A 15,037-nucleotide genomic window follows, 5' to 3' on the forward strand; every position below is an offset into this window, starting at 1 on the left:
TTCAAGACCCGCCCCATACAGTGAAAAAACATCTTTTAGCGGTATCTCATTGGCTCAGATAGGTCACTGTATTAGAACCTGAGATGTGATTGGTCACCCGCACTGTCCATTCGCGTAGGGAGGGACGTTCGATGCAGATATGGCAGTGCTAGCGTGGCAGCTCCCTCTAGAGGACGAATAGTCTCACTGCAATATGGTGATGCTATTGTGATTACTGTTCTTATTTTATTTTTCCCCAAATTTTGAGACCACGGTTGTAGTTACAATTGGAAAGGTGGATACATTTTTTTTTTCAAATCAATCAATACATTTCTGGCCAGAAATAATGGAAAATTAATGGCTCTTTGCCCTTTTGTTCAAGACATATTTCCTCTCGAACTTTTTTCAACTTTACTTGTATTATTCATTATTTATTTACTTTGCTAACTATTTTTTTCTCAGCCAGTTCAGAAATTAAAAAACGATTGTTTTTTAGCACATTTGCGAATAATGTACAACCCCGCATTTGAGAAACAATGCATTTCAGTAATATGAATATTAATGATTGGTTGTCAGCAGTGACTCCTTGATGAAGCTACGTTTGGTAATTTGGTGTTCTGTAAATCACAGTATAGGAGGGTTTTAATTTCTTTTCTTTTTTTTTAAGATTATTTTTTGGGGGCTTTTCCCACATTTAATGGACATGACAGGTGATAAAGGGGAGAGAGAGAGGGAAGACATGCAGGAAATCATCACAGGTTGAAGTCGAACCCTGGACCTCTGCATCGAGGAATAAACCTCTAAATATATGTGCGCCTGCTCTACCCACTGAGCCAACCCGGCCACGAGGGTTTTAATTTCTGAGCACCAAGGAAATAAAAATATATGTACAAGGTATGAAATTGTTAGAAAATAGCAACTGATGCTTAACATCCGTGTTAAAAAGTCACACTTAAAATCTTTGATGATGATGGACACAATAATTGATTATTTGATTGTGTTGATCTACTTCTTCAACACTCAGTTACTCTTTCTTTTCTCAGCATATTCTTAATTTATTTGCAATGTGTATTATGGTTCGGATTAAGATGCTCACATGCAGTTTTCTAATTAATTAACGTGGAACACATTATAATTGAGTCATTGTGAGAGGCAGTTCATAGTATGTGGGTGTGAGGTGCTAGGCAGTTGCCACACATGTCATTATGTAAAACAAACACATTTCTGAGTATCTTTCTGTTTAAGCTTTCTTCAGGCAAGACACACCTATGACTGTTTACTCATCACACAAACACACACACACACACCCAGATTAGAGAAGCTCAAGTAATTGGCTTATAGCGTAAGGCAGCGTGGAGATTTGACATCTACAAAAGAGGAGGAGTTAACAACCACATAAGAACAACATCAATGTATACTTGAGAAATACAAACATCTATAAGAGAAAGTTGAGTGAGTGGAATAGGCTACTAATAATACTAATTAAAATATGTTATCACAAAAACTGTCAATAGAAAAAACTATTTGATTTTAAGCAGAAATAATAATTTTTTTGCAGGTAGGGTGTGTTTTAGTGAACTCACCATTAGTAGAGTAGCATGGATCCAGCACAGCAGCACAGCAGGCCAGTAGAGTGTGCACACACAAACACAGAGGAATGGAGAACAGAAAATCAGACATTTCTTTAAACACATCTACACATCTACATTTAAGGCACATCTACATGTTTATTTTCTGAGCTGCATCTGCTACAGTTGCATTCCTCAGATTTAGTTGCATTTCATGCAATAACATTACACAGATACAAAAGGCGGTGCTGGCTGTTTTGTTACAGTTACACAATCCCTACATTATGAAGAAAAAAAAGTGACACAGCTGATTCCTGTCCACCCGTGACTCTGAGCATCCAGACCAGTCATGAGGAAAAAAGACAACACGCGGCAGATCTCCTCTCTGGTGTGACTGCTATCAGTCTAATTCTATTGACATAACATCCACATGTTAGGAGAGTGACAGGAAACACACCCACACTGGAACATTTAGTCACACAAATAATACAGGGCTGAGTGAATTAAGGTCTCCTCCCTCTGTTCTGTCCCTGAAGTCATTCACCGTTTGGCCTCGCCTGTCCGTAAATTGAATTGCAATTTACTGAGGACGACGCACACAGAACAGCTTGACCTTTATCAGTCTCAGTTTGGATCATAATAAAATCAACACAGGGCACCTAGAGGGTAATATCACACTGAAAAATGTGAAACCGTTTTCTAAAGCAAAACCTGAGAGAATATAGAAGACTTAAATCCCAATATATGAGTATGACTATATGTGAGTTTCTGATGGTTTTCTGGGTTCTCCTGCTTTTTTATTTTACCATCCATTCACAAGATATGACATTTAGAGCACTGATAAGGTTACAATAAAGACACTAGTGACAGAAATATAGAGCTACTCCTGCATGTTGTACCAAAGCTCTAATGGAATAAAAGAAAAGTCAAGAAAATCAGAAAGGTGTACCTGCTTGTCAAAGGTCCCATATTGCAGAAATAGTTCCCACACTGAGATTAAGTCTTGACTCTACACCTAATCAGCCTGACCTTATCTTTTACCTAAGGTCTCTCTCTCTCTCTCTCTCTCTCTCTCTCTCTCTCTCTCTCTCTCTCTCTCTCTCTCTCTCTCTCTCGCTCTATCCTCACACACAACAGTTACCTCTTTGCCTTATGCTGAACGCTTAGCCTCACAGTGTGGAACTGATCGACTTGCAGTGTCCTGGCTGTAAATCAACAGATTGTGCTAGTGTCGATAAGCATTACAGACTTGGCTATCAGAAACACAGTGTCCTAGCCAGGGAGCTACAGTAGGCTAGCTGTGCGGTTTCTCATGCAGGCATGCCAGAAGCCAGTGCAGATTCTCTGGAGGATTAGTGGCGAGCCCTTCTGAGCGGGAATTACCCTGACACAGCCATCTGGACAGCAAAACATTGCCCACTGGACCAACTATAGTCCTGCCAAGTCTGTGTGCTGATGGAGCAGGCACATTTTGCTCAGTCATTCTTCTACCCTGACCTGAGAACAGCAAAATCATTCAACTCTGTACCCTGGTTTAATAAACTATCCATTCAGTGGGTACATAGTAATTAAATGCATGCTTAATTTTTTTGCTATATTTTATGTTGATTGTAGCGAAAAAGTGAGTTATTTCATTTAAAGTTCAATATGTTTACATGTAGCACTCTTTCAGAGATTATAGTTAAATTATCCCTGATTGGAATATAAATAGTACTTGATTATCAGTCTGAGCTTTATGATGTGAGATAGCCTATATATATATTTTATTTTACTATTACTATTGTGAAGGTATGGCAAAGTAATTTCCAAAAGCTTCTTTTTACTCTGGGCAAATAATACCCATCCAAACCACAACATAACCACATGCATATTGTTATCTATTATATTCCTTCAGACACTGCAATGCTGGAAGAAACATATCCTGTTAATCATGTTTAACAGAAGTAAACCAAAACTCTTGCCACATACCTTATCATAATGCAAAATCCACCATATGTGGTCAACAGTGAAGGAGATACTCTTTGCTAATTTTTCTGACATTTTACTGTCAGTAAAAATCAAAACTGCAAACTAAGTGGTATTTTGTATAATCTTATGGATACAGCCAATGTCTGCGCTATTTTCTGAACTCAATTATACAAATTTCATACTGCACTGTTGCCTGCAGTATGCTTGGATACAAAGACAAATGCACAAACACCCACCCTGAAGACCTGCACTCACTGTTAACCCCTGCACTACAAAACATAAACTAGTACAACACACACATCACACTGTATGTTACCTGACAACCAATTGATAATCAGCTAGAACAAGCTGCTTGACTGGACTGAGCAGGACTCCACTTATCTCGCTTGCCCTGTCTTCATGTGTGTGTCACACAAATACTGAGACACTGAACAAATACTCTCTCTCTCTCTCTCTCTCTCTCTCTCTCTCTCTCTCTCTCTCTAACCACTAGCTCCCTTCCTCCCTCTCTCTCTTCCTCTTGCATGTCTTTGTGTTTGTTGTAACTCTAAACTGCTGATCAAGTGTCAGCTAAGGAAGAAAGAGAAGGAATGTAGTAAAGTGAAACAACCTGATGGACAGAAGATGGAAAGAATACAGTACATTGAGAGAAAAGTAGGCAATAAATATATATAGAGAGAGAGCTTTTTGCAGGGTGCACCCATGGGTGGCACCTCTACCTTATTAGGCAGGAGGACAGGGTATTCAAATTTTAGTTTACACAAAAAACTTGTTCTTACTTACCGCATATGTCATTTTGCCTGTGCTACAATAGTATAAATTGAATCGAAGGTTTCAGCTGTGTGTGTGTGTGTGTGTGTGTGTGTGTGTGTGTGTTGTGTGATGAGTAAACAGTCATAGGTGTGTCTTGCCTTAAGAAATCTTAAACACAAAGATACTCCGAAGTTTGTTGGTTTTGCATAATCACATGTGTGAGTATGGCAACTGCCTAGCACCTCACACCCATATACTATGAACTGCCTCTCACAAAGTTCCACGTTATTTAGAAAACTGCATGTGATCTTAATCCGAACCATAATACACATTGCAAATAAATTAAGCACTAACTCAAAAGGAAAGGAGTAACTTTGTGAGCCGTACTTGCTGTACAGATTGTGTCCTGGTATTGCATGCACTATAACAGACAGGCAGTGGTGAAAGAAGTGCTCAGAACTTCTACTTTAGTGAAAGTAGCAGTGCCACAGTGTCGAAATACTCTGTATTACAAGTAAAGTCATGCATTCAAAATTGTACTTGGAGAAAAGCACAAAAGTATTAGCAGCACACTTTTCTTAAAGTGCCAAAAATGATAAATACTCGTTATGATTATCGATCCATTAATGTGCATATAATATTTGATGCCTACTCATACTACTATATATTTTATATGGTATTTGTAATTGTGTAATGTTGATCTTTAACTGGAAAACTTAATGAGTTACCACACTTTCTTTCTGTTTCCTCACATAACTTTTTAACTCAATTTTCCAAAGGCACTGTGCAGTGGTAACGAAGAGTAGTGGTGCAGCCTCACTGACAGCCTATAATACTGAGAGACCACTAGGGGACAGCAGCTCCTCTTTACATTACTAGGGTCTCATCTTCAGAATAAATGACAAAAAGGAGGGGTGGGGGTGGGGGTGGGGGGGAACAGCTTCAGTTTCACTGTATTTGGACCAAGTGTGATGAGTGTAAAGAATATAGTGAAGCAGATTATCTTTAAAAAAAATAAAAATAAAGATTTGAATTCATTTCTCTGTGAGAAGAGCCTTGTTTTCCTCAAGTGGTAGACCACTGGATGTGGCCTTGTTTTTTTCATTCGTTCACACTCTACACAAAGTCACACAGTCTTACTGCAGCCTTCCCAGAAAAATGTGAGGAATTTTGTATTTCATACTAAGAGAGCTGAGAGGAAACATGTCTCGGCCCAGCTAAATACTGTAGCTCATTATGCTTGTAGGAAACATGGACAAATGTCACAGGAATGTCCATGTTACTGACTTAAAATGGGATGGAATTCAATCTTAAGAACATTAATGTTAAATTAAAATTATTACTTTATAAGGGGTTGACACTTCTTTGGCTGACGTACATAACTAAACTTCCATTTCATACACATCACATTGTGAGAAGAAAAAAAATATTATTCCCATTGCCTCAACATGTATATATATTTGTTCAGTCAAATATGAAAGTTGTGCAGTGCTGTTTATTTCAGCTGGATGGTATTTCCAGTTGTATTTTGTATTTTTTAGTTTTATTCTAAATCATCTTAGATGTTGAGGAGGAGCTCTATAGATTCTTCCAGCAAACGGTTGTCCAGACTCTGCCCCCGCATGTCTCAGACAAACTTGATGAGTGTTTCCTATGACACTGGAAAGAATCTCATCCTCCAGTATCCATGGCAACTTCCACAACTAGGATTGAATCTTGATTCTGGGGTTTTAATATTTACTGTAGTTCCCCGAGGAGATTGCAGTGTGATACTTAGGCCTACTTGTCATCCTTTAAAAAAAAAAGGCCACCACTATACCAATCACTATTCCTCATATCTACAGTAAACACTATTGAAGAGGTGTGTCTACCCTTAAAGTGTTCCTTAAATGAGAGGACTGCATCCACACCTGTGGTCAACATTTCTCCACCCGTGATAAAAACAGCCTGGGCAAAGCCATAACTCACCCTCCTGAGTTATCCAATGCTGTACCAGGACCTCTTTGAGACCAAAGTCCCTTTATGTGGCCTTCCCAAATGATTTCCGGCCGTACTCTGAGTACAGATATTCATTTGTGGTCAAAAACACGCAGGTACCTAAGTTGTAACGACTTTCGCCTGCTTTAGTATCTTTTAAGGGAAACGTATTGTTATTTAGAGACTTTATGATACAACAACTGAATTGTACTTGTGCTATTAAAAGTGTTCTCTTTTTTTGCTTAAATCTTATGGTTTGAAAGTGAGCATTTGATGACTAAACACATTCATTTATTTAATATGCACAATGTAATAATGACATCAATTGGGATATTAAAGGTATTAAAACAGGATTTTGTCGCATTGCCCCTCAGCAGACAGGGCCTCATGACAACCCATAATTCACCCACACAGGTGTTGTCACTTATGGTGTCTGATTGGACCTTTCTCAAGACTGTGGGTTGTACAGACTGTCCTTGATTGACAGCTTCATGACGCTTTTCTCACCTCTAAAGGCGGGTCAATTTACGATGTTATCCTCATTATTGGTTAATTGACTTTTCTGACTAGAGGTCTAATTATGAAGAGTAATCAAAAACCCCTGTGTGGGTGTGCAGAGCCTTTCCATTCAATCACTTTACCATAAACTACATATCCCATGTGAACCTGAGCCTTTATTATACTAGTGTAGTTGTAAAGTCTAGTAGCTGTTAATGCATGCTGTATAGTGTATAAAGAGTGATAATGTGTAGATCAGGTTGATAACATTAAAAGGGTGTTACATGTTAATGCATCTGTATTAATACTCCAATAACATAATAGGCTATATACTAATACAACACTTTGAAGGCGGCCTTTCTGCATAATGAGTAGGCCTACTTTTTGATACTTAGTCTACATTACATACAAAAGTAAATTTAGCTGATAACCTACTTCTACTTGTAATTAAGTTTTTTTTGTTTGTTTTTTTACAGTGGGGAAGCATGATTGGTAGAAGTAGCCTGGATCTGTTACTCAAGTAAGCAAAGTAGCAATAGGCCTACTACAGTGTAAAAATACTTACAAGTCCTTACAAGGCTACATTATTTTATTGGTAATATTACATTAGTATTAGCATCAAAATATGCTACCAAAAGTAGACGTAGTCTAGGTCCTACTCATTATGCAGAATCCTGTCATATCACTGGATCAGTATATAGCCTAGTAAGCCTTCCCTAATTGGTGAAGTTGATGCATTAATGTGTAATGCAAGACATATGCAAGTCTGGAGAATCTCTTTCACTGTTAATGGGCAGTTAAAGTAGTATTTTCACTTCCTCGCGCGCTTGTAGCTACATACATTACGTTTATCTGAGGGCTTCCCTGTACTGCACGTGCGTGTACAGACTTGCAAGTTCAAACTTTTCAGTTTTCTATCGTTTCAGAGAGAGAGAGAGAGAGAGAGCGAGAGAGAGCGAGAGAGAGAGGCTGTCTAGTCGCTTCCGGCTTCAAACTCGCAGACAAACAGCGCTTTACTACGAACACAGAGGTGTCGAGCAGCACGCGTGACAACAGAAACCTCCCAAGAAAACTATGTATCCTGAGCGCAAACTGTGACAGGACTTCGCTGGTCGGTACGAGATGCTTTAAAGTTGTCCTGAAATAACCACAGAGACAAAGACGTTTTGAAATATACTTCTTTTGCTGTGGAGGAGGATGTTTTAAAAAAAAAAAAAAAAAAAAAGGCGAAGAAGGGAGAAAGGACCGGCGGCAGCGTCGAACAAGTTCGTTTATGGAAGAAACCAAAAACGCAACACAAGAGAAGCAGATGAGAAGTTGTTTTGGTGCACAAGGAGCCGTGTCTTTGTATGTGTTGTGTTCCAAGTGTCAGACACACAGACAGAGAAGAGTCATCCTCGGCTTGTTGGTATCTAGCTGTAACATTACTTAGACCAATAAAAGTGTCCCGGAGAAGCCTTGGAGAGGACGGTGCAGCGCTGAGGTAAGATAACACAGAGCCTGCTGTCAGGTCAGGACCTCCATCTGCGGAGATTATTGTTGTTAGAGAGGGTTTATTACACTTGAATACACCCACCTCTAGTGTAGATGCAGAGGTAACAGTGAAAGTTAAAGGGATTGTAGGCCTACTTATCCGTTCAGTGGTGGGGAAATGTGGAAACCAAACGATGTCAGTATAATTTCATCCTGTATCTCCCATTTTTAATTAAACGGGTGTCCTACTTCAAAAGTAGGCTATGTCTTCTTCTGGAGTCTTATGGATTTACCTCTTAATATATGTTTTGTGATGACAGATGAACTCACTGATATATATATATTTCAACCATAATATGGCTAAGATAAGGTTGGACATGATTTTATGCCATCTGAATCAAGAATTTAATCATCTTATCAAAGCTGGATCATTTCAAATATCTTACCAAATCCATGTATGTTTAGCTTTCAACAACTGTATGTTACAAAAGGGTTAGGGTTGATAATAGTGAATGATGGTCATCACATTTTTCCAAATGTCAGTTTATTTGATCCAAAACCCAAAGATATTCAGTTAACATTCCTATCAGAGAAAAACAGCAAATGCTCATATTGGAGAAGATGGAACTGTCAATTTGGTGCTTAGAAAATTACGTCAACGATTAATCAGTTATCAAACTAATTGATTAATCGACCAAATGGTTTATGCTCTAGTTATCCCTACTTTTGTTTAGGTCCCCCTCAATGTCCTCCTGATGTCTTTTCTCCTTCTGGGAACCATTGAACTTTAAGTGGGGTTCTCTGCTTTGAGTATTCCATCTGCTAAGAGAAGGTCTATTGTGGCATAATTAAAGATCGTAATATTGATTGTGGTATAGTAAATGATCTAGATACCCCACAGGGGAAATGTGGGTTAAATAACAGATATCAGTGTGTGTTTTTGGCCAATCTTTGAGTTAAATACCCAACATTAATGCAAAAATCATATAAAAAAAAATCTAAATTAGTCCTGCTCATTGATGTGTAACATTGCCCACGCCGATCTAATACACCCAGAGAAATAAAATAAACTTAAATAGTATATACAGTATGGCAAAATATCTGTGTATATCATGTCATTGTATTATACTGCCATATTGCCCTATCCTGCCTGCCATCTGCTTTTCAATTTCAACAATCAGCATCTTTAAAACTTTTTCTCAGCTGAGTTGCTTTTAGCATTCTGTACGTGGGTTTGTTGCCCACTTGTGTAGGCAAGTGGACAGTTTGAATACTCATGCAGTCCCACTCAATCTGACATTAGGCCGCGCTGAAACACAGACAGCACTCGGAGGTAGTTTACATGTGCGGTTATATCAGACTCATGGCAACCAGTATTTGTTGTTTAAATTTTAGAGTGCTAATGGCTGTATTTTTTTTATGATCATTATGGAATATCAGCACAGTACAAAGCCATGGTCAGAGCCGTGGTTTGCTTCACTATCCTTCTTCACGGCTGTTGTTAATTGGTACTAATATGATATCTTAAAATGTTTGGAATGTTAACGTAGTGATGGGTACTCTAGCATTCTGCTGAATGTTTTCTCCCAAGATATATACTGCATTTGTTTTTAAGCTAGCTAGGGTGCAGTGGATGTCCTCTACGGTGAAGGCATTTGGTCTTACGAAGCAACTTTAAATGATGGATTGACCAAGAGCTGAATCAACACAGACTTTAAAATTTTTTTTTTGTATCTTTCTATACTTTAATAACGAATGAAACCTTGTTGAGCCCAGTGGGGGAATCTGACCTTTTGGCAGGCACAGAATTTAGAGAAGTTGAGCCAGAGCTGTCCTTTAGTGCAAAGAAGAATAAAAAGTCTTTGGGATTCAGCTAACCATGCACAACATGCAGTGTGAAAATGGTTCTTGATGCCCAGTGCTGCTTCATTACAGCAACTGAGCCGTTTCACTGAAAGTAAATCCGCTACTTCTACATGAAAGATTCAGAATAGACAGCTACACCAAAATAGCCTATAAACACCTCTCCTTCCCTCCTCGCTCTTCTTTCTCTCTGTCTCTCTGTCTTTGTCCCTGTCTTACACAGTCTCCTTTCCTCACTCTTTCTCTATCTCTTAATCTACTCTAGGCCTTAATCGTGTTGTTTTCACTGAAACTTAGGGGAAGCTAGTGCCCAATAAGCAGATAGAAGTGATTATACAGTGTGAAAAAAAGGCTGCACTGGTGGCTGGTAAACTACTTTAGAGACCAGCCTTTAAGATTGTTTCCTGCCTCTAACTGCGTCACTCCCCAACAAGGAATTCCCATGTTTACCCTGTAGTTCATGAACTGATGTCTTAACCTATCTGGAATCAAAACACATCCCAAGGCATTTTTTGGCAGCTCAGCACATGATAAGAATGCTGGTATACTTGAATGAGCCCCAGAACTGGACTGAAAAGCATTTGTTTACTAGATGTTGGAGCTTTGTTTGTTCCGCAAGACAGAAGTGTTTACATGGTGTGGCAAAAAATATACAATGTGTTTCTCTTCAACACACGTATCCCATTTCACTGCCAGTGTACTGAAGTATGAAAGAAAAAATGATCCGATATGTGTTTTTAATTCTCATTCTTAATTCCTGTATATTGGCATTTGAAATTTCATAATAAAAAAATTATTTGCATGTAGTCCAAACATGTTGTTTCTTGTTCATGCTTATCTGACGTTATACAAAGCCGACTGTAAGTCAGCCAACTCTGGATCATCACTCTGTCTGAAGCAAATACAAGGTCATGGCGTCATGGACAATCTTTGACTGTCTAAGTTGAAACACAATCCGCAAATGTGCCATTGGGAAATTGCAAGTGTTGCCTAGTTTGACCACTGTGCATCAAATACCAGTTTCACAGTGACGCTTCTTTGCGTAGCTCATTTCAGTTGTCACTACCTGTTTTAAGCAGGACATGATACTACAACCGGCTGCTCTCTTCAGAGTGTAAACTTAACCACATAAAGCACTGAAATGATGATTGTGTAAACTGTGTTGCGCTGTATTGTGTGAGTGGAGCCCAAGTGTGTCCATCTAATTTACTCTGCAAATAGAAGATTGTAGAGTAGTTTACCTTCCGACCGATCGTGATTCAGGAGCTAAAAAGACGGCTTTTGGTTCCTCAAGGCCTGTTTCTTACAAAGAGTACTAGACCCCTGCACTGTTGCACAGCTAAAAAAAAAGAAAGCACAGTACTTGATTTATTCTTAAAATCAAACTTAACTTTTTTTTTTTTTTTTGTAAATGATCCTAAGATTCTGTCTCATTACAAGCACGGAACAACCTCATTTTCAATTGAAAAGGTAACAAACACAACACAGCATTAGTCTCCTGTGACATGATAATTACTTACAATTTCTTTAAACAATCTTGATAAATCTGAATACAAGACCAAAACCATGCTATAGTGAACACGCTGTCTTTTGCCGTGCTACTTCAGTGACCCTGGGTGTCTCTACATGTCTTTATCAGCGTTGGGGAGATTCCGCAGCTGAACTTTTGCCCTTTCTGTATGTTTTTCTTACTCTCTAGCTTTCTTTTACCATCTGTGTTTAATTTTGCTGCCACTTTTTTATCTGTATTTGCCTCTCTCTCTACCTTCTGCCCTTTCTCATTTTCCCTTTCGGCATGTTTCTCTATATCTCCATCTTTTTGCCCTTTTCAATGTGCCTCCCTCATTTTCTCCCTGAAAGAATGTTACCTTAAAGAAGCAAATTTCAAACAGACAGTGTGTTGCCGCAGGGAGCCCATTATTGTCACAGTTTGGTCAAGCTGAACTTTGGCCATCGTGTTGCTGCTCCTTTTAGAACAAAGACGAGTTGGGTACAGCTATGAAACGAGCACGGAAAGGTTTATACAGTTAAATATATGGAACTCTAAGAGGGTTTTTAAAAGACATTCTGGTGTTGATTTACTAGTTGCATAATTTTGAGAGGAGGATTGTACTAACATTGTAATAAAACAGCTGTTTGATTCACATAAGCATTATAAAAATCTCAGTTTCTATCAAACATTAACAGGAGAAGAGGCAAATTATTTCCAGTGATGTCCCTTACTAATTTTCTTCCAATATTATCTGATCCCCTTTCACTTTCCCCTTTCACTTTTTCTCTTTTATTTAGTTTTAATCCCAGCAGGAACAATGATATCATTTATTCAGAGTTAACAACAGGACTACATGAATAATCTTCTTTGTCCATGACGCAGTTAGGGATGGCTTTCCAGGAATGGAAAATTTCATTTCCAGAGTCTGTCCTTTTTGAAAAAGGGCTCTTTAGATTTTTCTTCTTAAAGAATGCTTCTGATTTTGATACTTATCCTTTGATATTTATTTTTATAATTAGAAAGACTGACTGACTTTTTTATTTTTTTTGTGGCGGGTGCAGATTTTCTCGTAGTGTGGAGCTGCAGCTGCTGACTGAATGCAGAGGAAACACTGAAAGCTGTTCTCCAGGCCTCCCTGCAGCTTCAGGGGAGATTGTCAGATGTGTACCCAGCACTCAAAGCCCCTGGTCTGGCCACGGGGATGGCAGCCTCTGCCCTGAACCTGAATGGCCTTGGAGTCATGAACAGGTCAGTGCTTTTTTTCTTTTCTCTTTTACAGTGTATGCTACATTTTTGGCTTTTATTGTTTAAGACTACGTTGCTTTTTTGGAGAGTTGTAGCGGAAATACACACTTAAAACATGATGGTTTGTTGCAGTTGATAACCTGTTTGACTGGACTGGTAAGATTACTTTTTATTTAAAATACATTGTGAAACAACTGATAAAGCCATTCTGCAAGATTTTAATGATTTACAGGAAAATATTGTATGCATAAAATATCCCTCTAATCAGCAAGCGATTTCTCTATTTCTTTTTTTTATCTTTAATCTAAGCTTTTGGAGCTTCACACTATGAATGTATGATGTTAGGATCAGTTGTCAGATTAAAGGTTAATGTAATTACTTTTCTGTCCTCATGCTTAGACATGTTGTTACATTATGTGATACTAACATTATTTAAGTTTTCAATATATAACCTACTACAGTATGACATTTCTGGGTGTATTTTTTCTGTGAAGAAGCACCAAAAGGCAACATTTACTGTATAATACACTATTTATAGTCTACTGTAGCTACACACAAACCAACCAACCCTCTTCTTTCCTTTCCTCTCCACAGCAGTAATCAGTTTCACACCCAACCAGGCTCCTCTAGTACCACCTCTCGAACTAGAACCAGTCCGGTCGGTCGCCCTGTGCTGCCAGTTCCAGATCGGAGCACCTACTGTCAGTTACTGGGCGGGGGAACGCCGGGTGGAAGTATCTACAGCCCAACCAGCCCTAAGGTATCTCAACTGCCACATCCAACCTGAGAGAGCTAAATCTGAAAACACTAGTTATTAGTTTTTTCCTTATTGTTTTCCATGTCAACACTATAGTTTTTTTTTTTCTGGTTAAATTACTGCACTTTACTGACATATTACTCCAGCAGCTATAACACAAAATCTTCAGAGAAAATTCTCCTGATGGTCCCAATCATTCCAATCTGCCTTTTCCTTTCACGTCCCGCAAGCTTGGAATGAGCTGCAAGGCATACTGAACCTGTTCTTACAGAACAATGTTATTGCTTTCAGCAGGTGCCATCATGATTCCCATGAAAAAGTAACTGCTTTTGATTGTGTTGGTAGTTTTTGCAAGATGTTGCCGAATAACTGCAGACCATTTTCTCTCAACTGGAATATTAACATCAATTGATATTAATGAGTCGTTTTTGGAGCCCCCTTAATCCCGTGTTGTGCGTCTGCTCCTAGACGAGCCCTCGAACTCTGGGTCCAGCCTTTGTCTTCCCTCCTTCATCCTCACTTTCCCCCAGCCCCACCCCTCGTGCTCGCTCCCCCTCCCCGCGAAGCCCGGAGCTCCTAGGAGTCAATGTGGGCCAGCGGGTCCGACGACTGAGCTCGCCCGGCGCTGAGGAGAGAGGGGAAGGAGAAGGGCAGGAGGAGAGGGTAGGAGAGACGGGAGGAGGAGAGAGGCGAGAGGAAAGGAGACGCCAGGCACAGCTGCTGCAGATACACAGAGAGCTGCAGAACGTTGAGGTGATTTCACATGTGCTTCTCTGCTTTGTTTATTTAACTGTGGCTCTGTCTTAACCACTACATCTATCCCTCTCTGTCTTTATCTTGGAATGCAATACTTAAGCAATATAGAGCAATGTATTCAAGCTCTGAAGAATTTACTCCTTCATTTAAATTGGCTGGGCAAGTCAGAACAATGGCAATAAGAACTACTTTCACCCTTCTTCGGTGATTCCGAAATGCTACAGTCAAGCCGTCTATACACTATAGGCGGCAAAACCGCTTTACGCCGGCCGTACCATTGATTTCCTATGGGGAGGGCGGTGCTGCCCAACTATGCACCGCGCTGCCCCTGGTGTCGCACACCGCTCGGATTTGTCGCTTTGCGCTGCGCTCAAAGTTCAAATTATTTCAACTTTGACCTAGTTTCCGCTGACCTTTTCGAAAGCAACGGGAAATAGCTTCCTTGCCACCCTTGATGACAAATACTGCTCTCTGCCCCTTGCTCTGCGCCCTACCTAGCGGTGCCCAGAGAGCAAATAGCTTATCGTGTGTAGACGGCATTACTCAATCTTTGAAAGCTTAGCACAAGAAAAAGTGGTAAACCACACAAGTGTTTGGACTGATGCTCATACAGTATTCATCTTTTTCTTTTGTGTTTTTACGATGGAAGATGGAAAATTGGACTTCCAATCTGTCAGAATGAGAATGGGCTTGTATTTTGATATTTTC

At 39.4% G+C, this 15,037-nt stretch overlaps 1 protein-coding gene across 2 annotated transcripts in view; it reads left to right on the top strand.

The window, feature by feature from the left end:
• The first annotated feature begins 7,736 nt into the window (after positions 1-7,736).
• The window catches only part of LOC114573555 (inositol-trisphosphate 3-kinase B), a 28,388-nt gene continuing 21,087 nt past the window's right edge, over positions 7,737-15,037 (top strand). Inside the window, exons 1-4 of one of the 2 annotated variants that reach the window (XM_028605816.1) lie at positions 7,737-8,226; positions 12,633-12,819; positions 13,411-13,576; positions 14,042-14,326. In XM_028605816.1, coding sequence (XP_028461617.1) covers positions 12,773-12,819; positions 13,411-13,576; positions 14,042-14,326 — 498 coding nt within the window. In that variant the 5' untranslated portion in view covers positions 7,737-8,226; positions 12,633-12,772. The remainder of the gene's footprint in view (positions 8,227-12,632; positions 12,820-13,410; positions 13,577-14,041; positions 14,327-15,037) is intronic. The other variant, XM_028605817.1, reaches the window with a different exon arrangement.

Source organism: Perca flavescens, chromosome 18 (genome assembly GCF_004354835.1).
Source record: "Perca flavescens isolate YP-PL-M2 chromosome 18, PFLA_1.0, whole genome shotgun sequence".
NCBI lineage: Eukaryota > Metazoa > Chordata > Actinopteri > Perciformes > Percidae > Perca > Perca flavescens.